At 35.4% G+C, this 27,936-nt stretch overlaps 1 protein-coding gene across 11 annotated transcripts in view; it reads right to left on the bottom strand.

The window, feature by feature from the left end:
• The window catches only part of CEP112 (centrosomal protein 112), a 641,834-nt gene that overhangs the window by 404,330 nt on the left and 209,568 nt on the right, over positions 1-27,936 (bottom strand). For all 11 annotated transcript variants that reach the window (XR_004257837.1, XM_032242004.1, XM_032242007.1 and 8 more), the window contains one exon: positions 24,845-24,980. Coding sequence is in view for 10 of the 11 variants with exons in the window: in XM_032242004.1 (XP_032097895.1) it covers positions 24,845-24,980 (136 nt within the window). In the remaining variant the exon portion in view is untranslated. The remainder of the gene's footprint in view (positions 1-24,844; positions 24,981-27,936) is intronic.

Genomic DNA, 27,936 nt, shown 5'->3' on the forward strand with positions numbered 1-27,936 from the left:
CATATAGTGATAAAGAGTTCTATTCATCAAGAGGGTAAAACAATTACAAATATATATGCACCCAACATAACAGCACCTAAATATATAAACCAAATATTCACAGATATGAAGGAAGAGATAAACTGTAATTCAATAACAGTAGAGAACTTCAATACCACACTCTCAGCAGTAGAAAGATCATCCACATAAAACATCAATAAGGAAACATCAGATTTAAACCACACTTTTAGGGCAAAATGCACCTAAGAGACATATGCACAGCATTCCATCCAACAGCAACAGAATACACGTACGTCTCAAGTACACATGGAATATTCTGCAGAATACATAATATGTTGGGCTACAATACAAGTCTTACCAAATTTAAGAGGATTCAAATAATGCAAGGTGTCTTTTTCAATCATAATGGCATGAAGTTAAAAATCAGTAACAGAAGAAACCTTGGAAAATTCACAAATATGTGAAAAATAACATATTCATGAACAACCAATAAGTCAAAAAAATTTTTTTAACTTGAGGCAAACAAAAATGGAACACAGGATACGAAAACTTACGGTATATAGCAAAAGCAGTTCTACAAGGGAAATTAAAGGCAAAAAAACCCCTGTATCATTTTTTTTTAAATAAAGGCAAACCTTTAATAAATGACCTAAAGTTATACCTCAGAATTAAAAAAAAGGGGGGGAGAAAATAAACTAAGCCTAAAGTTAGGAGAAGGAAGGAAGTCATAAAGATCAGAGAGAGTGAAAAAAAAAAAAAAAAAGAAAGAAATAGAGACTAGAAAAACAATAAAAAAAGATCAATGAAACTAAAGTTGGTTTTTCAAAAAGATAAAATTTATGAAACATTAACTGGACTAAAAAAAAAGAGAAGACTCAAATAAATAATATCAGAAATGAAAGGGCAGACTTTAAAACCAATAATATAGGAACACAAAGACAAGAGAGTATTATGAACCATTATACACCAAAAAATGGTATAGCCTAGGAAACCGATTAATTCCTACACATATAGAATCTACCATGACTGAGTCATGAAGAAACAGAAAATCTGAACAGACCAGCAATGGGTAAGGAGACCGAATCATTAACAAGAAACTTCTCAACAAAGAGAAGCTGAGGATGTGATGGCTTCACTGCTGAATTCTACCAAACATAAGAACTAATACCAAATCTGCTCAAGCCTTCCCAAAAAAGCTGAAATGGAGGGAATACTTCAAAACTCATATCATGAGGCCAATGTTACCCTGATACCAAAAACACAAAAGGACACAGGAAAAGAACATTACAGGCCAATATCTCTAATGAACATAGATGCAAAAATCCTCAATAAAATACTAGCAAAAAATCCCCTGAATTCAACAATGCATTAAAATAATCAGCAAACCATGATCGAGTGGAATTTATCCCTGGGAGGCAAGCATGTTTCAACATATGCAAATCAATAAATGTGATACAACATATTAATAAAATGAAGAATAAAAATCATACGATTATCTCACTAGATGCAGAAAAATAACTTGCCAAAATTCAACATCATTTCAGAATAAAAACAACAAATTAAGTGTAGGAAAAAATACACCATAACATAATAAAGACCATGTATGACAAGCCCACAGGTAAACTCCCACTCAATGGTGAAAAACTGAAAGCTTTTCTTCTAAGATCTAAAATTAGACAAGGATGTCCACTCTCAACACTTATTTTCAACATAGTACTGGAAGTCCTAGCCAGAGTAATTTGGCAAGATAATGGGGGGAAAAAGCATCCTAATAGGTAAGGAAGAAGTACAATTGTCTCTGTATGCTGATGATGTAACCTATGTATAGAAAACTAAGGATTCCACCAAAAAATTGAACTGATAAATGAATTCAGTAGAGTTGAATAAAATCAACATTCAAAAATCATCTGTGTTTCTATACAGTAGTAACAAACTATTCAAAAAGAATTTTTTTTTGAGACAGAGTCTTGCTCTGTTGCCCAGGCTGGAGTGTAATGGCATTATCTCAGCTCACTGTATCCTCTACCTCCAGGTTCAAGTAATTCTCCGTCCTCAGCTTCCCAAGTAGCTGGGATTACAGATGCCCACCACCACACTCAGCTAATTTTTGTATTTTTAGTAGAGACAGGGTTTCATCATGTTGATCAGGCTGGTCTCGAACTCTTGACCTCAGGTGACTCACCTGCCCTGGCCTCCCAAAGTGCTGGGATTACAGGCATGAGCCACCACTCCTAGCCCAAAAAATAAATTTTTAAGAACCTCTTTTATAATAGCAATAAAAATAAAATAATTAGTATACATTTATCCAAGGAGGCAAAAGAGTTATACACTGAAAGCTATAAAACATCAATGAAAGAAATTAAGGAAAACATGAATAGCCAGATATCCTGTGTTCTCAGATCAGAAGACTTAATAGTGTTAAAATGCCCATACTACCCAAAGCAATCTACAGCATCAAGCAATTCCTATCAAAGTACCAATGTGATTTCTCACAGAAATAGAAAAACCAATCTTAAAATTTGTATGGAACCACGGAAGACTCCAAATAGCCCAAGCAATATTGAGAATAAATAAATAACAACAACAACAAAGCTGGAAGCATCACACTACCTGACATCAAAATATACTAGAAAATAACACTAATCAAAACAGCATGGTACTGGCACAAGAGCTGATACATTAGCCAGAGAAACAGAATAGAATTCAGAAAAAAACTCACACATTTATAGACAACTGATTTCAACAAAGGTGCCAAAATCACATGGTAGGAGAAAGGCTGGTCTCTTCCATAAACGATATTGAGAAAACTGGTCATCCACACACAGAAAAAATGAAGTTGGGTTTTTATCTCATACCATATACAAAAAATTTACTCAAAATGGATTAAAGACTTAAACATAATAGTTGAAGCTGTAAAACTAGCAAAAAATAAAGGGAGAAAGCTTCCTGACATCAGTCTTAGCAAAGATTTCTTGGATATGACAATAAAAGCACAGGCAGCAAAGGCAAACACTGACTAATGGGATTACATCAAACGAAAAAGTTTCTGCACAGCAAACTAAACAATCAACAAAGTAAATAAACAATCTACAGAATGAAAAAAAATATCTGCAAACCATACATGAGATAAGGGATTTATATGCAAAATATATAAAGAACACAAATAACTCAATAGCAAGAAAAATAAATTGGTTAAAAAACAGGCAAAGGACCTAACCAGCTATTTCTCAAAATAAGACGTAAAAATGGCAAACGAGTTGATGAAAAAAAATACTCTACATCACTAATTAGGGAAATGTCAGTTCAAACTGCAATGAGGTATCACTTCACACCTGTTAGAATGGTTTTTATCAAAAAGATGAAAGATAAGTGCTGCTGAGGATGTGGAGAAAAGGGAACGCTTGTACACTGTTGGTGGGGATATAAATTAGTATAACCACTATAGAAAATGCATGGAATTTCCTCAGACAACTAAAAATAGAACTACCATTTTTTTGATCCAGCAGTCCCACTACTCAGTATAAATCAAAGGAATTAAAATCAAAATTTCAAAGAGATATATACACTCCCATGTCACTGCAGCATTATTCACAATAGACAAGATATGGAATCGACCTACATATCCAACTGAAGGATAAAGGGATAAAGGAAATGTGATATGTATATACCGTGGAATACTAGTCAGTCTTTAAAAAGAAGGAAATTCTGTCATTTGTGACAGCATCAATAAACTTGGAGGACATTGTATTAAGTTAAATAAGCCAGGCACAGAAAGACGAAATGGCAAGATCTCACTTAAATGTGGAATCTAAGAAAGTCAAACTCAAAAGTAGGCAGTACAATGGTGGTCAGGAGGCTGGGTGAGGGTGAGAAAAGGGAATTGGGGAAATACTGTTCAAAGGCTACAAAGTTTCACTTAGGCAAGAAGAATACGTTTTAGTGATCAACTGCAGAGCACAGTGACTATGGTTAATAATAGTGTATATTTCAGAATTAGTAAGAGAGTATATTTCAAATATTCACCACAAAAAACAGGTAAGTGAGGTTATGGCTATGTTAATTGGCTTGTTTTAATCATCTACATTGTGTGTGTGTGTGCATTTTGATATATATATATATATATATAAATATCACATTGTATCCCATAAATATATACAATTATGATTTATCAATTAAAATTAAAATTATTTGGGATATTAAAAAAATCTTAAGGATGACTGGAATGGTAAGCAAAAGCAATAGGGGAACTAAAAAGAAGATAAATCAAGGATGGGAGATGTGATATATTTGGTATTTTTAGGATAAATCTACATATAAAATTGGTTTTTGGTTCTTTTACTTTGGGCTAGTTGAAATATTAATAATAAATGATAAATGTTAATATATTTAAAATGTTAAACATTTAAAGACTTATAATACAAGAACTTTATGTACTCAAAGTTGGTAAAAATAGGTTAACTTCTATCTAAATCATTTAAAACACATGAAAAGGCTTTTGTGCCAAAACAATTTTAAAAATTCAAAGTAAATAACAATTTCATAACAAAACAAACTACATGTTATTCTAGAGCATACTGACCGAAAACGCCAGACCCCATTCCATTCTCTTTTTACAATTTAACAAAAATTGAAAAATCCTCTTATGAAACAGTTTATAGAAAAACACAGCATTCTCGGTTGCCATAGATGTAAAACATTCTGCTTCATCATACCTCATTCCATATTCCATTCAACTTCCAGTAAAAATAAATAAATAAAGGAAGCTCTTTTATTGTGTAACTCAGGCTTCAAGAGAACCTAAGATTAAGACCTAGTGGCGAAAAAAGGTACAGAAAAGGGCTTGAGTGCATTTCTGTGGCTGTTTAGTGTTAAAAGGTAATTAAGTGTGATAGAGTTTTGTTTGTTTTGTTTCTGAGACAATGTCTCATTCTGTGGGCCAGGCTGGAGTGCAGTGGTGTGATCTTGACTCAATGCAACCTCTGCCTCCCGGTTGAAGTGATTCTCCTGACTCAGCCTCCCGAGTAGCTGAGATTACAAACAGGCGTGAGCCATCGCACCCGGCCTGAAGTGTATTAGATTTTCTTGATATGGTGCCTCAAGAATTATTTTTTTGTATATGTAAGAGAAAGCCCAGGTATCCATAGGCTTAACCGGGGTCCCCAGCCCCTGGGGCCATGGACTGGTACTAATCCTTGGCCAGTTAGGAACTCTGCATACAGCAGGAAGTGAGTGGCAGGGTGAGTGAGCATTACCACCTAAGATCAGTGGTGGTGTTAGATTTCCATAGGAGTCCAAACCCTATTGTGAACTGTGCATGCTTGGGATCTAGGTCGTGCACTCCTTATGAGAATCTACTGCCTGATAATCTGAGGTAGAACAGTTTCATCCCAAAACCATCCTTCTGGTCAGTGGAAAAGTTGTCTTCCACAAAATTGGGTTACCTAGTGCCAAAAAGGTTGGGTGCCAGTAGTTTAAGTAGTATAGGTGATTGTTTTTTTTTTTTTCCCTCATGTAACAAAAAGTTCAGAAGTAGTCTGCTACATCGGCAGCTCAAAGATGGCAGGGTAAAGGTCACTACAATTCAACCTTCTCCTAGTAGTTGCAAAATGGTTTCTGTAGCTTTACACATCTGGAAAAGGCAGGGTAGAGGGTGAAGAGTAAAGACTGAAGGGCAAAGGGTATCAGCTGGGTTGAACCTCCTTTTAGGGGCTTTCCTGCAAGTTCCTGCCAACAGCAAATTTATTATTCTATTTGCATCTCAACTCATTTGAACGACACAAAATGTCCAGTTCCATCTGCAAGGTAAGAGTATAGTTTTAAACCTGTGTCTCATGTTGCCCTAAATAAAATCAAGGTTCTGCTACTAAGAAAGTAGGAATATATATATACTGGATGAGCATCTGGCAGTCTCTATCAGATGCAGTCATAATAAGTCATTGCTCTTTCTCAAGTAAAGTACTATTGTGTTATTGTATTCCAAGTAATTTGACATAAACAATTCATATTATACAATTATAAAATTGTATATAAATACACAATTCAAAATGTATTTTGTTATATTTAATACATATTTAAAGTGTAAGAAACAATCCTTCAAATATTTTCACATGTAGCTAGATAGATACATAGATATGAATATATAGGAAGGCTGGAAGACAGATATAAATGGCAGAAAGACAAACATTTATTTCTGTGCCTGACTAAAAAACCAGTGGGAACTAATGTTCTCAACAAGGAAAATCAATGACCATGTTAACTGATCATACCTGTGGTTCATTTGTGAAAGACAATCGTGAATTGATATAAGAAAGACAACATGTCTTATATGTATGTTAGTGTGGGTGAAGAAAAGTATGAAATAGGAGAGATAGGAAATGTAGAAATATTTCTAGACACTTAACTACATTACTAACACCATAACAGTTTACCCAAACAAAATAACAAGCCTAACGTATCTATTTGCTTGTCTGAAAAGGATTATATTCCTCCTTCACTTATGAAGTTTAGTTGGCCAGATATGAAACTCTGTGTTGGAAATTCTTTAAGAATGTTGAATGTTGGCTTCTGGCTTGTAGAGTTTCTGCTGAGAGGTCTACTGTTTATCTTGCCTTTGTAAGTGACCTGGCCTTTCTCTCTGGCTGCCCTTAACATTTTTTCCCGTCATTTCTACCTTGGAGAGTCTGAAGATTATGTGTCTTGCAGTTGATCCGCTCATGGAGTATCTTACTAGGGTTCTCTGAATTTCCTGAATTTAAATGCTGGCCTGTCTTGTTATGTTGGTGAAGTTCTCCTGGATGATATCCTGAAGTATATTTTCCAACTTGGTTTCTTTCTCCCCATCTTTTTCAGGCACACCAATCAGTCATAGATTTGGTCTTTTTACATAATCCCATAGTTCTCAGAAGTGTTGTTCATTCCTTTTCATTCTCTTTTCTCTAATCTTTTCTGCCTGTCTTACTTCAGCAAGATAGTCTTCGAGCTCTGAAATTCTTTTCTCTGCTCAGTCTACTTGGTTATTGAAACTTGCCATTGCATTGTGAAGTTCTATGCAGCCATAAAAAGGAATGAGATCATGTCCTTTGTGGGGACACGAATGGTGTTGGAAGCCATTATCCTCAGCAAACTAACACAGGAACAGAAAACCAAACACTGCATGTTCTCACTTATAAATGGGAGCTGAACAAAGAGAACACATGGACACAGGGAGGGGACAGCATCAGGATAAATAGCTAATGCATGTGGGGCTTTATACCTAAGTGATGGGTTAAATATGCAGCAAACCACCATGGCACATGCTTACCTATGTTACAAACCTGCATGTCTTACACATGTATCCCAGAATTAAAATAAAATCAAATTAAATTTTTAAAAAAATCCATTAATGAATTAATGTATTCCTCCCTACTCAAACACTGCCCCTTATTTCATTATTCTACTACTTTCAGATTATCTGCTTTCATATATCTTTAGAATCATATTTCTTTATTAATACAAGAAAAGGAATAAAGTTAAATGGGTTATTACTACAGTTATTTTCATGAACACCATAATCATTGCAGAATATCACTAATGTTTTGGAAACACAGTTAAAGAAATTAAAACTTTTTTTTTGAGAAAGGGTCTTGCTCTATTGCTCAGGCTAGAGTGCACTGGTGGGACCATAGCTCACTATAACCTCAAATTGCTGGGCTCCAGTAATCCTCTTACCTCAGCCCCTGGAGTAACTGGGACCATAGGTCCATGCCATCTTACTAACTTTTTTATTTTTTGTAGAGATGGGGGGGTCTCCCCATGTTTCCCAGACTGACTCCTGGGCTCAAGTGATTGTCTCACCTTACCCTCTCAAACGTTCTGAGTCACTATGCCTGGCCAAAACACCTTCTTGTATATTAAAATAATAAATTCCTTTTGGACAGGTATTAACATTCTAAAAAACCTTTTACTGACACATAATATACCTAAAGAAAAGTGAATTTGAGAAAATTCAACTATGTTGTATCTCAGAAGTCACTGCCTCTCCATCTAAGAATAACTTGCATTCACTAATTTTGCTTGGTTTTGTTTCTAACGTAAATGGATTCATAAAATACAAACTGTTTTGATCACCAGGCAAGAAGGGTAGGAGTGGACTTCCAGCAGTCCTAAAGCAGAGGGGCCTGACTGTTAGAAGGAAAATTAAAAAAAAAAAAAAAGAAAGAACTTCAACATCAACCAAAAGTACATCTACTCAGAGACCCCATCTGAAAGTCAACAACTACAAAGACCACAGGAAGATAACTCCACAAAGGTGGTAAGAAACCAGTGCAAAAAGGATGAAAACACCCAAAACCAGAATGCCTCTCCTCCTCCAAGGGATCACAACTCCTCACCAGCAAGGGAACAAGGCTGGATGGAGAAGGAGGATGAATTGACAGAAACAGGCTTCAGAAGGTGGGTAATAACAAACTTCTCTGAGCTAAAAGAACATGTTCTAAACCAATGCAAAGAAACTAAGAACCTTGAAAAAAGGTTAGACGAAATGGTAATGAGAATAAACAGCTTAGAGAAGAATATAAATGACTTGATGGAGATGAAAAATGCAACACGAGAACTTCGTGAAGCATACACAAGTTTCAATAGCTGAATCGACCATGCAGAAGAAAGGATATCAGAGACTGAAGACCAACTCAATGAAATAATACGAGAAGGCAAGATTAAAGAAAAAAGAGTGAAAAGAAATGAACAAAGCCTCCAAGAAATATGGGATTATGTGAAAAGACCTAATCTACATCTGATAGGTGTACCTGAATGTGACAGAGAGAATGAATCCAAGCTGGAAAATGCTCTTCAGGATATTATCTAGGAGGACTTCCCCAACCTAGCAAGGCAGGCCAACATTCAAGTCCAGGAAATACAGAGAACACCACAAAGATATTCCTCAAGAAGACTAACCCCAAGGCACATAATCGTCAGATTCACCAGAGTTCAAATCAAGGAAAAAATGTTAAGGGCAGCCAGAGAGAAAGGTCAGGTTACCCACAAAGGGAAGCCCATCAGACTCACGGCAGGTCTCTCTGCAGAAACCCTACAAGCCAGAAGAGAGTGGGGGCCAATACTCAACATCCTTAAAGAAAAGAATTTTCAGCCTAGAATTTCATATCCAGCCAAACCAAGCTTCATAAGCGAAGGAGAGATAAAATCCTTTATGGACAAGCAATGCTAAGAGATTTCATCACCACCAGGCCTGCCTTACAAGAGCTCCTGAAAGAAGCACTAAACATAGAAAGGAACGACCAGTACCAGCCACTCCAAAAACGTACCAAATGGCAAAGAGCATTGACACAATGAAGAAACTGCATCAACTAATGTGCAAAACAACCAGCTAGCATCAAAATAGCAAGATCAAATTCACACATAACAATATTAACCTTAAATGTAAATGGGCTAAATGCCCCAATCAAAAGACACAGACTGACAAATTGGATAAAAAGTCAAAACCCATCAGTGTGCTGTATTCAGGAAACCCATCTCACATGCAAGGACATACATAGGCTCAAAATAAAGGGATGGAGGAAGATTTACCAAGCAAATGGAGAGCAAAAAAAAGCGGGAGTTGCAATCCTAGTCTCTGATAAAATGGACTTTAAACCAACAAAGATAAAAAGAGACAAAGATGGGCATTACATAGTGGTAAAAGGATCAAGGCAACAAGAAGAGCTAACAATCCTAAATATATACGCACCCAATACAGGAGCACCCAGATACATATAAGTTCTCCAATTGTATTATTGTTCAAGATTGCCTTCAGTTTGCATTTCATATACATCTTGAAATCAGCTTGGGAGTCTCTCTCTGTTCCCCAAGATGGCACTGTTAAGATTTTGATTTTTTAATTTTTTTTTATTTTTAAGATTTTGATTTTTATAGTTATGGTGATGCTACAGATTTGAGAGCTGCCATTTTTATAACATGGAGACTTCAATTTCATACACATGACATACCTCAACTTATTCAGGTCTTCTTTAGTTTCTCTCAATAACATTTTCTAGTTTCAGAACAGAGACCTTGTACATCTTTTGTTAGATTGTTCTCGGGTGAGTGATACTTTTTGATACTATTAAAAATGGCATCTTCTTCAAGATTTATTTTGTATTTATGCAGGTAGGTAGGAATAAAATTTATTTATAAAATGTATTTGTACATTTGTACACAAAATTTTTTTGTATATTTATCTATATTTAGTGACTAAGTTCATTACCAATCACATTTTAACAAGTAAACATTTTAAGAAACTCATAGTCACACAAAGATGTCACAATGCAAATAAATGCATAACTCATTGGGCTACCTTAGATGACTCTCCTTTCTGTTCTCCTAATGACCTATGAACTCTACTAGTCACGTCATCTATTATAATCACACACCTTTATGCATTGGTCTACCACACAAGCCACAAACATGTCAATAAATAATCTGTGTATTCCAAGAATCTACAACAGTGGCTAGTATAGAGCAGGTATTCATAAATTTTTTATGAATAAAGGAAAGAAAAAATCCAGTCTACTGAATCCTTTGGCCGTAAGTCAATAAAACAGTACCTGTATTAAAAAATAACAATGTTACTATTTTCACAAATCAGCCAAGTGGAGAAATAATGACATGTTTTCAAACCTGATGTTCTCAGTAGATGATTATTTTGGTTATTTTGTTTCTGCGAAAGAGATTAGTCACTGATGAATATTAGTAGGAAAAAGCTTTACTTACTATCCAATTAAGCACTTAAAGATACAAGTTTTCTTTTAAGTGTCTTGTTTATTTTTTGTTTTTCAAAGCCAAATACTTTGTTCTTTGAAAGCTGTCATTCAGAATTCATTAATTATCACAATAGCATCTATGTAAACATTTAAGGGCATTCTAAAATTTTACCTCTGCTACCTAATCTTATTTAAAGACAATTATTTAATAGAGACATTTCTCCATTATTATCAATAATTAGCTGAGAGAAAATACTTCTATTTATATTGGGTCTCTTATTATCATAAAAGTCATCTTAAAAAGCTTATTTAAAATTACATCAGCTAATATGAGCCTAAAAGGACAAGAAGACAAAGGTCCAAGTCATAATAAATGGTTGTATGATGATTGGTTTTGTTCTTTAAGTCTATTTCTTATCTGATGACACATAATGACACAAACATATCCAGATGGCACTCTTGCTTCCTTGTAAGTTGAGAATTCTTTTCGTTAATTCAACAGAAATAATAGGATGATGCACTAAAACTTAAAATCTCTAAGAATGCAAGGAACTGGCCAGCCAGTTTCAGTTGTGTTAGAAACCAGGATAAACCCTACTCGTCAACAGCAATGCTTTTCAGAACTTTGTTTTCATTACAAACTAGTGGGTTTTCCAGGTATCGAGTTAGCATCATACATCTAATGACTGTTAAAAAGAAAAGGAGTAGAATTTAAAGTCAGATATTTAGCAGCAAATATCACTTAATAAGGATGTACTTTCAAGACGAGAAAAATAAATGAGGAAAGTCAAGTTGCTAGTGGAAGCCCCTGGAGGAAGTAGTTAGCTGACATTCACACAGTTGGTATACAAGATGTTAAAGATTTATTTTAGAATTGCTGCTCATACTTCAAAGAACATAGCTATCTTTTTCCGTCATTTATTTTTTTCACAGAGAATTGGGAAATATAGAACACTATTTCTTTGAAAAATATGATTATATATACACATAGAAATAATTCTAACAACAATTTTCCCAATTAAAATATGTATATTTTACACAATTAGTTGCTGACAGCTAAACTTATAATAAATTTCACCGTTTCAGTATAAATTAGGTTATTATTTAAGCAATGTTAAATGAAATAAATGTTCTTCAAAGGGAAAGAAACAGTGTGCAGCAATCTTTTTAAAGTTTAAGTCTGTTACATTTTGTCTCATGGGCCTCATTTTTGAAACAGCAATTCTCTTTCTAAAACAAACTAAAAGCTTTTATTTTTTAATTCAAAATCCCACTGCCTGCAATCTGCAGCAGTTTCCAAATGGAAAAAGATGCCCTACAGCTCTGCTGGCTTTTACACAAAATATTTCTGTAAGAAGAGAAAAGCAGTTCAAAACAAGAACAGAAAATGAGGACTTGCAAATATAGACTATGGCAAAATCTAAACACATTATTTCCAAATAATGAATCTGCTAATTGATTTTTCTTTTAGAATCTGAGCTATATCAGATTCACGTTTTTTAAATCAACTGATAATGTGGAATCAAAGACACAATTTACCATGTTTTGACATATTTTAATATTTTAACATTTGTTCAAATTTTCCATGTAAGAATTACTTGATTTGAGAATGAGCCTAACTATAAGGATTCTGTTCTAAACGGTGTCCCTTATTACTACACTCACACCAAAGTGCTTTCTGTATTTCAGAAACCAAATTGCACTTGGCAAAACTATGTATAATTAAAACCACTGAAGAACATTTCTTCAACGAAAGACAATCAAGAGTTTCCCGTTCATTGGTTACTGTTTCTATTCGCTTTCAAAGAGTCTGAATCTAGGATGCTAGACAGAAGCCTGGTAAGGGCCTCTCAGAAAGATGGGACACAGGAATCAGGTATGTGGGGGAATTTGGGGGATCCTAGAGGCATGCACCAAATTGGGCTATTCATTGGATCATTTAACCAGTCCACAGTGATGTAATACCAAGAAGGTAGGAACACATGAACTCTTAGGTAAAAAAGGAGACTCAAATAGGTCTGGCAGAATTGAAGAAGTAAGATTGAGTACAGACCATGAGCCAGGCATTCAACAGAACAGTCAGAGATGATATGAGGCCTGGACCAATTGAAAGGGTAGTTCCAGGACCAGTTCCACAAATGGGATCTTTCATCCCTGGTTATCCTTACCTGGTAACCGTCTCATTTTGTCCAGATGCGGTTCTTAAGGTTTCTGAGACTATATTATCTCCGGGGATTTCAGTTCTCCCACAGAAATAGGAGATTCCTTTTTTAACTTAAAAAATTGTGTCTACATTCCCTCCAATTTTTTGACATATATTTTCTAAATTTTCCTCATTAATAAATCACATCACAATAAACATCCTTTGGCACACATCTCGCACACTGTATGTTTGAAAAATAAAGTCTTAGAAGTAGAATCAACAGGTAAATGGAGACACAGTATTAAAATCCTCCAAAATGGTTATACGACTTTACATGCCCAGCAGAAATGCATGTCACTACCTGTTTCCTTAGGCCTTCATGAATTTCTATATATATATATTAGGTGGAAAACAGCTTCTTGCTCTTTCAATTTTTTTTAAACTTTACTAGTGAAAAGAAATATTTCTTATTGTCAATTTCTACCAAAAATTACATTGGAATTTTGAAAGAAATTGTATTGAATTTATAGGTCGACTATAAGAGAATTACCATCTTGAGTTTTCTAATCATGAACAAAGAATAACTCTTCACTTACTTAGGTCTTTTTAATATTTCTCTCAGGAATATTTTGCTTTCAATGCTTAAGTCTTCAACTTATTTTATTAGTTATAAATATTTTATTCTTTTTGATGTTATTGTGAATTAAATTGCTTTGTTAATTTCATCATTTTCAAATATTTCACTGCTGGTATATAAAAGTTTGATTTTTATATATTTTATCCTGTAAGCTTGTTTAAATCATGTATTAGTTTTAGTATATCTTTAAAAAATTTTGTGGGATTTTCACCATACAGGATCATAATAACAGATACATTTGTACTTCTTTCTTTCCATTCTGGATACATTATTATTATTATTATTATTATATTATTTTGCCTTCGTGCACTGGCTAGAACTTCCAATACAATGTTTAATAAAAGTGGCATAAGCAGACATCTTTGCCTTGTTCTTAGGAGAAAAGGAATTAAATCTTTCAACATTAATTTTATTAGCTGTGGAGTTTTCATAGATGTCCTTTATTAGGTTGAGCAAATTTGCTTCTAGTCCTAATTTGCCAAGAATTTTTAAAATTATAAATGGTGTTCAACTTTTTCAAATGGTTCTTCAGCCTTTAAGAAGAGGATCATGTGACTTTTTCCTTTATTCTATTAATATGCTGTATAACATTAATTGATTTCCTAATGTTAAAACAACCTTGGATTCCTGCTACAAATCCTACTTGGTTGTGATGTATAATTGTTTGTATATGTTGCTAGATTCAATATACCAAAATCTCATGAAGGGCTTTTGTGACTATGTCCATGACAGGTATCAATCTATAGTTTACTAGTGATATACTTGTCTGGCTTTGATATCACATTAATATTGGCCTCACAGAATCAACTGAGAAGTATTCCTTCTTCCTCAATATTCTGAAAGAGTTTTCAAAGAATAAAAATTATTTCTTCTTTAAATAGTTGATGTAATTCACCAGTGAAGCCATTTGTCTTAGACTTTTCTTTGTAAGAATATTTTTAATCGGCAATTAAATTTCTTATTATAGTTTAATTCAGAATTTCTTTTCTTGGGACAGTTTTGATAATTTGCATCTTTCTAGAAATTTGTCCACTTATCTATGTTGCATAAATTGCTGCTATACAAAGTTTTTAGTAATATCACTTTGTAATCCTTTCATGTTCTATAAAATCAATAGTGGTATCCTATCCTTTGATGCCTAACTTTGGCAATTTCTAATACCTCACTTTTATGATTTGTTTGTCAATCAAGCTAAAGTTTGTCACTTTTGTTGATCTTTTCAAAGAACCAGTACTTGGCTTCATTAATTTTCCATATTTTTATATATTTAAACCTCAGCTTTCTGTTCTTAATCTTTTTTTCCCCCTTTCTTCTACTTGCTTAGAAGCTTGCTTTGCTCTTCTTTTTCTGGTTTCATCAGGTGAAGTTTAGGTTACTGATTTGAGAATTTTATTTTTGGATACAGATGTTTAAAGCTATAAATTTTTCTCTAAGCACTGCTTTAGCTGCATTCCATAATCTTGATATGCCATATTTTTGTTTTAATTCAGTCTAAAATATTTTCTAATTTCCCTTGTAATACCTTCTTTGACCCATCAGTTATTTAAAACTGGGTTATTTATTTTCCAAATATGTGAGGATTTCCCAGATCTTCCTTTGTTGTTTACTTCTAATTTATTATTGTTGAGGTCAAAGAACATACTTCGTATTTCAATCCTTTTAAATTTGAGACTTGTCTTGTATCCAAGCATATGGCTATCCTGGAGAATGTTCCATGAGTGCCTGCAGTCATGGGTGGGGTGATTTAAATCATCACCCAAGTCTCAGACTCACCCATGAGTGGCACAAGCACAAACAGATCCAAAGAGCACAGCAAAGACTTTGAAACTTAACTGAAGCTGGAATCCACCCACAGAAGATGAGACAAGACTTTCTCTCTGAAAAGAACTGGGAATTCTAACAGGACTCAGAGATTACAAAACATTCAATATAGACTCTTCTGCTTGCATATTCTTTCATTCAGTGGGATTTTGAGATCCATCCATGCGGTTGTATTAATAATTCATTCCTTTACACTGCTAAGTAATATTTCATTGCATATACCGTGTTTTGTTTAACCTTTCACCTTTTGAGGAATATTTTAGTTTTGAGTGTTTGTGAACAAATCTGCTGTCAGTATTTGTGCGCTAGCTTTTGTCTGGGCATGTCTTTCTCTTGGTTAAATACATAGGAATGGAATGACTGATGTGGTCATTGTGTATTTAGCATTTTAAGAAAATTGGCAGTTTTCTAACGGGGCTGTACTATTTTACGTACCCATCAGCAGTGTATAAGAGCTTCAACTGTACCACATCTTTGTCAGCACTTGGCATTGTCAACCCGTCTTTATCATCTTAGTCATTCTATTGAACGTGTAGTGGCATCTCATTTCGGTTTTTGATTTGCATTTCTCTGCTGAATGATGATGATATTGAGCATCTTTTCATGTGGTTATTAGTCATCTGTATATCTTCTTCGGTGAAGTGTCTATTCAAATCTTTTGACTATTTTAAATTGGGTTGCCTTTTTATTATTGAGTTGTAAGATTTCTTTTATATTTTAGATGCAAGTTCTTTGAAATACATGTATTATAACTCTCATCTTCCATTTTCTGGTTTGCCTTGTTTTCATTGTTTTTTTTTTAATTTAATTTATTTTTTAAAATTTCTTTATTTTACTTTAGGTGCATACCATATCTGGCATTTCTCCCCATGTTATCCCTCTCCACTGTCTCTCCCCTATCCCCTCAACTGCCCCCAGGGTGTGATGTTCTTCTCCCTGAGTCCATTTGTTCTCATTGTTCAACACCCACCTAAACTATGTCTTTCAAAGAGCAAAAGTTTCTAGTTTCAATGAAGTCCAATGTAGCAATCTTAACTAAAATTTAACTTCTAGTTTTATTGCATTGTGGTAAGAAATACGCATTCTTAGACAAGACAAGTTTCAGAAATACACTGAGAGTTCCCTTATGGTCTATTGGGTCTTAAAACTATTTTATGAGAACAGAGATTTAATATGTTGTGTCTAAATGGTAGAAAGTCGAAATACAGATTAAGATGGCAGATAGGAGGCAGGACTAGCTTGCAACTCTACTCTGACAGCCAGAGCAGTATGTGGAGATTCATATCATGAACTCTGGCACCAAGAACTACCGCAGGAACATACCAGAAAAGCTGAGAGAATCCACAGACCCTTTGAAAGAACTAGATCACCGCTGCAGGCTCCCTGAGACACCAAAAAACTAAGTCAGTTTGCTTTCTCAATGGGAGGCTCATGGTCAGGGGCAAGTTCTCAGTCCTGGTTGCCAGCTGCCTGGAAATAGACTCAGTGCTGTTGGAAGGGCACTGTGGGAGTTAGACTGGCCTTTAGAACTGAGGGCTGTGTGGGAACAGGGTGAGGCCTGTGACTGCTGGCTTTCCCCCACTTTCCTGGTGACCTGTATGGCTCAGGAGAGGCAGCCATAATCCCCTGGAATAACTCCACTCGATTGGGAACCACACTCCCATCCCCCACAGCAGCCACAGCCAGCCCCACCCAAAGAGAGGCTGAGCTCAGACATGCCTATCCCTGCCCCAACATGGTGGTCTTTCTCTACCCACCCTGGTAGCAGAAGACGAAGGTAATAATCTTTTGTGAGCTCTATGGCCCTGCCCACTACCTGAGAAACCTGAATACTTAAGCTGGTGTTCCTCGGGCAAGTTTGCATCCTCCCTATAGGACCATAGCTGATGCACTCTTGTGAAAACCAAACACCAAGTGTTCTCACTCATAGATGGGTATTGAACAATGAGAACATATGGACACAGGGAGGGGAGCGTCACCCACTGGGGTCTGTGGGGGAGAACTAGGGGAGGGAGAGTGGGGTATGGGGAGTTGGAGAGGGATAACATGTGGAGAAATGCCAGATATCAGTGATGGGGAGGAAGGCAGCAAACCACACTGCCATGTATGTACCTATGCAACAATCTTGCATGTTCTTCACATGTACCCCCAAACCTAAAATGCAATTATATATACATATATATATATATATATGTATGTGTGTATATATATATATATATATGAAGAAAAGCACCAGGAAGATAGAAATGTACTGACAAGAACTCTAAGACACATGAATGATTGAAAAAGAAAATTGCAAGAGAATAAATATAGTATTATACTGCTTGTGTTAAGAAATACCTAACATTTATATAGGTAGAGGCATGCAAAAGATCAGAGAGATTGTTATTAGTGTTTACCTCTGCAGAGGGGATGGGATGGGCCAATCTGTGGTGAGGAAGTAAAAGGATTCACAACCACAGTTTTTCTATACATTTTTGTATCATTTAGATTTTGTACACTGACTATTCATACATAAGTTACTGTTGTAATTTTAAAACAGAAATAAAAGTTATAACTATAAAACTATAAACAACAACAAAAAAAGAAAGTGCTACCTCTTGGCTGGAAACTAACCAACACAAAAACCAGTGCACTAAACAGAAACACACCAAGGATCCTCACAAAGTTCACTTCACTCCCCTGCTAGCTCCACCACAGCAGGTTCTGGTGTCCATGGGTGCAAGAAGTAAAGACAGATCACAGGACTCTCTGCAGACACTCCCCAGTACCAGCCCAGAGCCCAGTAGCTCCCGGGGTGGCTAGACCCAGAAGAACAAAAGCAATCACCACAGCTCAGTTCTTAGGAAGTCCCATTCCTAGGGGAAAAGAGAAAATACCTCATCAAGGGAGCACCCCATGGGACAAAAGAATCTGAAGAGCAGCACATCTCAGATCTCCCATCTGACTTGGTCTATCCAAATAAGAATCAGAAAAAAAAATTCTGGTAATATGACAAAACAAGGTTCTTTAACATCTCCAAGAGATTATACCAGCTCACCAGCAATGGATCCAAACCAAAATGAAATCTCTGAATTGCCAGAAAAAGAATTGAGATAGTCAATTATTAAGCTAATCAAAGAGGTATCAGAGAAAGGTGAAGTCCAACATAAAGAAATCAAAAGCATGATACATAATACGAAAGCAAAGTTACTCTGTGAAATAGATAGCATATATAAAAAACAATCATAATGTCTGGAAATCAAGGACACACTTAGAGAAATGCAAAATGCACTGGAAAATCTCAGTAACAGAAATGAACAAGTAGAAGAAGGAACCTCAGGGCTCAAAGACAAGGCTTTCAAATTAACCCAATATATCAAAGATGAAGAAAAAAGAAGTTTAAAAAATGAACAAAGCCTCCAAGAGGTTTGGGACTATGTTAAACATCCAAACCTAAGAATAATTGGTGTTCCTGAGGAAGATGAGAAATCTAAAAGTTTGGAAAACATGTCTGAAGAACTAATCGAGGAAAACTTCCCCAGCCTTGCTAGAGATCTAGATATCAAATAGAAGAAGCTCAAAGAATACCTGGGAAATTCATCACAAACAGATCATCGTCTAGGCACATAGTCATCAGATTATCTAAAGTCAAGACAAGGAAAGAATCATAAAAGCTGGGAGGCAAACACATCAGGTCAGCTATAAAGGAAAACCTATCAGATTAATAGCAGATTTCTCAGCAGAACCCTAAAACCTAGAAAGGAGTGGGGTCATATTTTTAGTTTCATTAATTAGCCAAAAATTTTGTATCCAGAGAAACTAAGTTTCACAAATGAAGGAAGACATTGTCTTTTCCAGACAAACAAATGCTAAGAGAATTTGCCACTACCAAGTCACCACTACAAGAACTGCTAAAAGGAGCTCTAAATCTTGAAAGAAATCCTCCAAATACACAAAGCACAAATATCACAGGATCTGTATAACAATAACATAATGAAAAAAATCAGTAGGTATTCAGGCAACAAATAGCACAATGAATACAACAGTACTTCACATCTCAATACTAATATTGAATGTAAATGGACTAAATGTTCCACCTAAAAGATACAGATGGCAGAATGGATAAGAATTCAACAACCAAGTTTCTGCTGTCTTCAGTAGACTCACATAACACATAAGGACTCACGTAAACTTAAGGTAAAGGGGTGAAAAAAGATATTCCATGCAAATAAACACCAAAAGCAAGCAGGAGTGGCTATTCTTATATCAGAAAAAACAAACTTTAAAGCAACAGCAGTTAAAGAAGACAAACAGGGACATTATATAATGATAAAAGAATTAGTTCAACAGGAAAATATCACAATTATAAATGCACCCAACTTAGAGCTCCCAAATATATAAAACAATTACTACTAGGCTTAAGAAATGAGATAGGTGGCAACTCAATAATAGTGGGGGGCTTTAATACTCCACTGACAGCACTACACAGTTCATCAAAACGGAAAGTCAACAACAACAATGAACTTAAACTATACCCTATAACAAATGGACTTAATAGATATTTACAGAACATTCTACCCAACAATTGCAGAATATACATTTTATTCAGAAGGACATGGAACATTCTCCAAGATAGACTATATGACAGGCCACAAAACAAGTCTCACTAAATTTAAGAAAATTAAAATTATGTCAAGTACTCTCTCAGACTACAGTGGAATAAAATTGGAAATAAACTCAAAAAGCAACCCTCAAAACTATGCAAATACATGGAAATTTAAAAACCTGCTCCTGAATGATCATTGGGTCAACAATAAAATCAAAATGGAAACTGAAAACAATCCTTTGAACTGAGTAGTAGTGACAAAACCTATCAAAACCTCTGAGATACAGCAAAAGCAGTGCTAAGAGGAAAGTTTATAGCATTTAATGCCTACATCAAAAAGTCTGAAAGAGCACAAATAGACAACCTAAGGTCACACCTCACAAGACTGAAAAAACAAGAACAATCCAAACCCAAACCCAGCAGAAGAAAGGAAATAACAAAGATCAGAGCAGAACTAAATGCAATGGAAACAACAATACCACCAAAAAACAATACAAAAGACAAAACACAAAGCTGGTTCCTTGAAAATATAAATGAAATTGATAGATCATTAGCGAGATTAGACAAGAAACGGAGAGAAGATCCAAACAAGTCAATTAGAAACAAAACAGGAGTTATTACAGCTGATACCACAGAAATACAAAAGATTATTTAAGGCTACTATGAACACCTTTATATGCATAAACTAGAAAACCTAGAGGAAATGGATAAATTCCTGAAAATATACAACCCTCCTAGATTAAACCAGGAAGATGTAGAATCTCTGAACAGATCAGTATCAAGCAGTGACATTGAAATAGTAATTTTTAAAATTGCTGACCAAAAAAAAGTCCAGGAGCAGACAGATTCACAGCTGAATTCTATCAGACATTCAAAGAGAACTGGTACCAATCCTATTGAAACTATTCCAAAAGACAGAGAAAAAGGGAATCTTCCTTCTATGAAGACAGTATCACCCTAATACCAAAACCAGGGAAGGACATAGCAAAGGAAGAAAACTCTAGACTAATGTCCTTGATGAACATAGATGCAAAAATTCTCAACAAAATACTAGTGAACCAAATCCAACAGCATATAAAAAAGATAATCCACCATGCTCAAGTGGGTTTCATAATAGGGATGCAGGGATGGTTCAACATATATAAGTCAATAAATATGATACACCACATAAGTAGAATTAAAAACAAAAATCACATGATTATCTCAATAGATACAGAAAAAGCATTTGACAAAATCCAGCATCCCTTTATGATTAAAACCCTCAGCAAAATTGGCATAGAAGGGACAAAACTTAATGTAATAAAAGCCATCTATGACAAATCCACAGCCAACATGATACTGAATGGGAAAAAGTTGAAAGCTTTCCCCTTGAGAACTGCAAGACAAAGATGCCCACTTTCACCACTTTGACATAGTGATGGAAGTCCTAGCCAGAGCAATCATGCAAGAGTAAGAAATAAAGGGCATCCAAATTGGAAAAGAGGAAGTCAAACTGTTGCTGGTTGCTGATGACATGATCGTATACCTAGAAAACCCTAAAGACTCCAAAAGCTCCTAGTACTGATAAATGAATTCAGCAAACTTTTAGGATACAAAACTAAGGTGCACAAATCAGTAGCTCTACTCTACACAAACAGCAACCAAACTAAGAATCTAATCAAGAACTCAACCCCTCTCACAATAGCTGCAAAAAAAAAAAAAAAAAAAAAAAAAAAAAAAGGAATATACCTAACTAAGGACATGAAAGACCTCTACAAAGAAAACTATAAAATGCTGCTGAAGGAAATCACAGATGACACAAACAAGTGGAAACACATCCCACACTCATGGATGGGTAGAATCAATATTGTGAAAATGACCATTCTGCCAAAAGCAATCTACAAATTCAAGCAATTCTCATCAAAATACCACCATCATTCTTCACAGAACAACTACCAGAAAAAAAATCCTAAAATTAATATGGAACCAAAAAAGAGCCCAAATAGCCAAAGCAAGACTAAGCAAAAAGAACAAATCTGGAGGCATCACATTACCTGACTTCAAACTACACAATAAGGCCATAGTCAGCAAAGCAGCATGGTACTGGTATAAAAATAGGTACATAGACCAATAGAACAGAATAGAGAAGGTAAAAATAAAGCCAAATGCTTACAGCCAACTGATCTTCAATAAAGCAAACAAAAACATAAAATGGGGAGAGGACAGCCTATTCAATATGGCTAGCCATATGTAGAATAATCAAACTGGATCCTCATCCTTCACCTTATACAAAAATCAACTCAAGATGAATCAAGACTTAAATTTAAAGTCTGAAAAAATAATGATTCTAGAAAATAACACCTGAAAAACCCTCTAGACATTGGCTTAAGCAAAGACTTCACAACTAAGAATCCAAAAGCAAATGCAACAAAAACAAATAGATGGGACTTCATTAAACTAAAAAGCTTCTGACTGAAAAAGAAATAATCAGTGGAATTAACAGACAACTCATAGAGTGGAAGAATATTTTCACAATCTGTACATCTGACAAAGGATGAATATCCAGAATCTACAAAGAACTCAAACAAATCAGCAAGAAAGAAACAAACAATCCCATCAAAAAGTAGGCTAAGAATGGGAATAGACAGTTCTCAAAAGAAGATACACAAATGGCCAATAAGCATATGAAAAAGTGCTCAACATCGCTAAGTATATAGGGAATGCAAATCAAAACCACAATGTGATACCACCTCACTTCTGCAAGAATGGACATAATCAAAAAATAAAAAAATAACAGATGTTGGCATGGATGCAGTGAAAAGGGAACACTTTTATATGTTGGTGGGAATGTAAAGTAGTACAACCACTATGGAGAACACTGTAGATTCCTTAAAGAACTATAAAAGTAGATTTACTGTTTGATTCAGCGATCTCTCTTCCAGGTATCTACCCAGAGGAAAAGGAAAAGAAGTCATTATATGAAAAAGATACTTGCAGACACGTTTATAGCAGCACAATTTATAATTGCAAAAATATGGAACCAGCCCAAATGCCCATAAGTCAACAAGTGGATAAAGAAATTGTCAGATATATATATATATATATACACACACACACACACACACACACACACACACACACATATATATATACACATATATACACATATATATGTATACATATACACATACATGGTGTGTGTGCATATATATGTGTATACACACACACACACACACCCATGGAATGTGACTCAGCCATAATAAGAAACAAAATAATGGCATTCACAGCAACCTGGATGTTACTGGGGACTATTATTCTAAATGAAGTAACTCAGGACAGCCTGGTCGAGATGGTGAAACCCGTCTCCACTAGAAATACAAAAATTATCCGGGCGTGGTGGCAGGCACCTGTAATCTCAGCTCCTTGGGAGGCTGAGGCAGAAAACTGCTTGAACCCAGGGAGCGGAGATTTCAGTGAGCCAAGATCGCACCACTGCACTCCAGCCTGGGCAACAGAACAAGACTCCATCTCAAAAAAAAAAAAGGAAGTTAACTCAGGAATGGAAAACCAAATATCATATGTTCTTACTCATTAGTGGGAGCTAAGGTATGAGGACACAAAGGCATAAGAATGACACAATAGACCTTGGAGACTCAGCAGGGAAAGGTAGGGGAGATAAGGGATAAAAGACTACATTCTAATATTTATATAATATTATTTATATATTATAATTTATATCTAATATTATGTATCTGGTTAGCACACAGATACATAATATTAGATATAAAAGAGCAAACAGAAATAATACTTAAAATCTGTTCATAATTATCTAATTTTTAAAAAACAAAAAACAATTATGTATGCCTATAACATATTAATGTATAAATAATATATATGCATATTATCTAAGGGCATTATATATGCATATAAAATAAACTGAAATAATGCAGTCAGCCCCCAGTATCCATGGAAGATTGGTTCCAGAATGCCCTCCATACTAAAATCCACAGATGCTCAAGTTCCTTATATAAAATGGCATAGTTCTTCCATATGACCTGTGCACATCCTCCCATGTACTTCATCATTACTAGATTACTTCTAATACCTAATACAATATCTACATGTCACTTCAATCACATGGATTTAGCATAGTACTCTGCACGTGTAAATTCAAGTTTTACTTTTTGGAACACTGTCAAATTTTCCCAAATATTTTCTATCCATGGTTGGTTGAATCTGTGGAGGCAGAACCTACGAATACAAGTGTTTACAGAGAGCTGACTATATACACTCAATTAATTATAGTGGATTTCTCCAGGGAAGAAAGAATAATGTGATTAGACATGAATAACAAAGTAAAGTAAAATTTCACTTTAATATTTTAGTTTATATAAACAGCGTTAACAATTATTGTGTCTTCGAGATAGGTACCTAGGTGTTTGTAATAATTCCCTTTATTCTTTTACAAATTTTGTATTTTCTTCAAAAGCTAAAAGAAAAAATACAACCTATCTTGTACAAGAATTGGAGACAGCCTTTGTTCTTCACAACTGCCAGTTGCAAATAATTGCTATAACTGAATAATAAGACACTATTTATAGAACGTGAAGAAACACAGGCATGGTTAACTGGAGTCCCTGCTCTAAAGAAACTGATCAGTCGTGGAATTTTTCTCTTAGGCTTATCTATCCTTCCAAAGCACGGTACATGCTTGCCATTACTACATTTATACAGGGCACTTTTAAATGATTATTCTGGCATTGCTTGAAGGATGAATCAAGTGGTAACATCTCTTTCTCATTCTGAATCTCTGACCCGATGGTATGGCTAATTTTGATATAGCTCTTTTAAAAAGTGAAATGTTTCTGTCATATTTAAGATGAGAATGTACCTTCCTACTGAGAGAGTGACTTTCAAAAGGGATGGTGTGGCGGCCTCCTTACCTGCTCTTTCATTTCAGCATAGACTTTCTCTGAGTTCAGTTCCACCTGCCGCTTAAACTCTTCCAAAGCAGCATCTGCCTGCTGGGCCTGCAACCTCTGAACTTCAGTCACACGAGTTAGCTGCTCCTCTTTTTCCCTAGAAAGGTTCGGAGAAGCTTCCTTCAGAGTTAAAATATAAAAACTAGGCTGGAATGAAAGAACAATATTTAACCTCCACTAAAATAAAATCCAGATTTTAATTTTTTTGATCCAAATCCTACAAAACTTCCCTTTAGACACTTGACAATAATCTAATTAGTCTCCAGAGGAAAAGGGTATAAACATGTATTGTGTATTCTGATGAAAGCAAAACGACTTTCAAAGATTTCCCTAAAAACAAAACTGAGTAAAACCATGTGTCTCCATCAAGTGATGAATGGATAAACAAAATGAAGAATATTAGTCATCCTTAAAAAGGAACGAAGAAGTTCTGATACCTGCTACAACATGGATGAACCTTAAAAACATCCAGCTAAGTGAAAAAAGCCAGTCACAAAAAGTTACATATTGTATGATTCCATTTATATGAAATTTCCAGAACAGGTAAATCTATAGAGACAGAAAGTACATTAGTTGTTGCTGGGGTCTGAGAGGCTGGGGAATTAGGGAGTGATTGCCAATAGATATGAAGTGATGAAAATATGAAAATGTTCTGGAGTTAGACAGTGGTGATGGTTGCACATCCTTGTGAATATACTAATATCCACGAAGTTGTACACTTTATCGGTTATACACCCATAAAGGGGTGAATTTTATGGTATGTGAATTATATCTCATTTAAAAAAAAAATGCACTAATACAAAGATGTATGTCTACCAGAAGTTAATCTTCAGGGAAGTCAATGCAACAGAGAAATATGATGGCCTAAAACTGTTTTGCTGCCTTCTAGAAGACTTGCCTAAAAGAACTGATAACCATCACATTTATTCATACCTTAAGTGGAAACTACATAGCTGAAAGGGTCTAACAAAACAAAAGCAATCTTTGCATGTTGATAGAAGCAAAAAATAAAGGATTAGGTTTATAAATACATGAAAGTTAACAATAGCTAACTTTGAGTTCTAACTAGATGCCAGGCACTGTGCAATGGAATTTTATATGGTTTGGCTCTGTGTCCCCACCCAAATCTAATCTTGCAGCTCCCATAATCCCCATGTGTTTCGGGAGGGACCCGGTGGGAGACAACTGAGTCATGGGGATGGGTCTTCCCTATGCTGTTCTGGTGACAGTGAACAAGTCTCATGAGATCTGATGGTTTTAACAAGAGGAGCTCCCCTGCACAAGCTCTCTTTTTGCCTGCCACCATCCATGTAAGATGTGACTTGCTCCTCCTTGCCTTTGGCCATGATTATGAGGCCTCCCCAGCCACGTGGTACTGTAAGTCCATTAAACCTCTTTCTTTTGAAAATGCCCAGTCTTGGGTATATCTTTATCAGCAGCATGAAAATGGACTAATACAGAATTTTATGTCTTCTCTCGTTTATTCTCACAGTAAACAAGTATAAGAGTGTTATTATATCCTTACTTATACAGAACAGGAAACTAGGGCTTAGAGAATACTTCCACCTAGAGTAACAGGTCAAGCCAGGATTCCAGTCCTGACAGTCTGCTTCTAAAGTTCCTGCTGTTGGCTGCTATGTCACCCTGCTTTCCTGATTTTCCAGATGCCATAGGTAAGATTAACTTGGCTCACCTTCCCTAAATGGGAAAGCTTACACAAATATAAAATATGTTCTTACTATTAGCTGTAACACTAAAGAATGTTGGGGGCAGGGGTAATTTAATTCACTCAAACCAAATTTTAGAGAAATATCATAAAGGGGAGAAAAGACACTTCCAAAACAAGATGATACAATATTTCAAGACTTGAGCAAAAAGTAATTTGAGTTTTTTCAGGTTACTCATCTGAGTTTAAAATCCCCTCTAAGACACAATAATTTATAGGCTTTTCAATAAGAACACATATATCATATAAAATATCAAAATACCAAACTTTCTTACCCCCAAGCAAATTGAAAACCTCTTTGAAAGCTTAAGTGGCCAAAAGACTGATATGAAAAAGTGTCACCTAATTTCCACTTCAGCAAGAGATTCTCTTGTTCCTTTATAATGAGGTTATCATATAGATATAGATACAGATATAGATATGTGTGTGTATATGTGTATGGTTTTTTCTACGTGTGTGTTCTCTTGTCGCACCCGTATCCCAATCCCCTCCCCTGTATTTGGGATCTGCAAATAGGCAAGTTTTTGTTGACAGGCTGGAGAAACCTACCCTGTATCTTTTTGTTTCATTTTAAGCACCACCTTGTGTCTATTTATCTCTTCATATCCCATCCATCCATCTACCTGAAGGTAACAATAGTCACTGCAATCCCATGATAAACAAAGCAGTTTTTCCACTAAATCCCTGTTCCTTTATGTGTCTGTTTTACAGATGTAGCCACAATTTTTATGACCTACAGAGTTTAACAGTGCTCCAGGGTGTGTGATGCCCTGCACAAGAGTTAAGCCATTCTAGGTCAGGATGCATGCCACATGTGGCTCTCAGTTTCTGTATTTTGCAGCAGTGGGGTACAGGATTCTGAAAGTTTTTAAAAGCTGTTCTTCAACTTGCCTGCTTGAATGAACCTGAATGTTTTGTTGTTCACCATGTTTCTTACACGTTGTTAAAGCAAAATGGGCTTAATGTTAACTGGTTGTTAAGTTCTAAGGTCTTCACATGAGTGAGGTTTTTTTTTTTGCCACCTAATGTGAATATTAGCTTAAAGATAATGGTGATTAATAACCGGTTATCATACTGAAGGCTGATTTCGGGGGCATCACTATATGAAAGACTGAGCACTTGGATGGCTATCGAGAATTTTAAATTGTTCTGGTGCATTTTCACTCTTCCTATATTAATTTGCACTGGAACAGGGGATTTAAGTTAGATGTAGCGTTTTCCGGGTACAAACATTGAATAATTTGAATATCCAAATATCTAAATACTAAGCATACGGGAACAACATCAAGTCATATAAGTTGTTATTGGGTACCATGGTCTAGATCTG

The sequence above is a fragment of the Sapajus apella genome, unplaced genomic scaffold (assembly GCF_009761245.1).
Source record: "Sapajus apella isolate SASKATOON/1434 unplaced genomic scaffold, GSC_monkey_1.0 scaffold48, whole genome shotgun sequence".
Taxonomy (NCBI): Eukaryota; Metazoa; Chordata; class Mammalia; order Primates; family Cebidae; genus Sapajus; species Sapajus apella.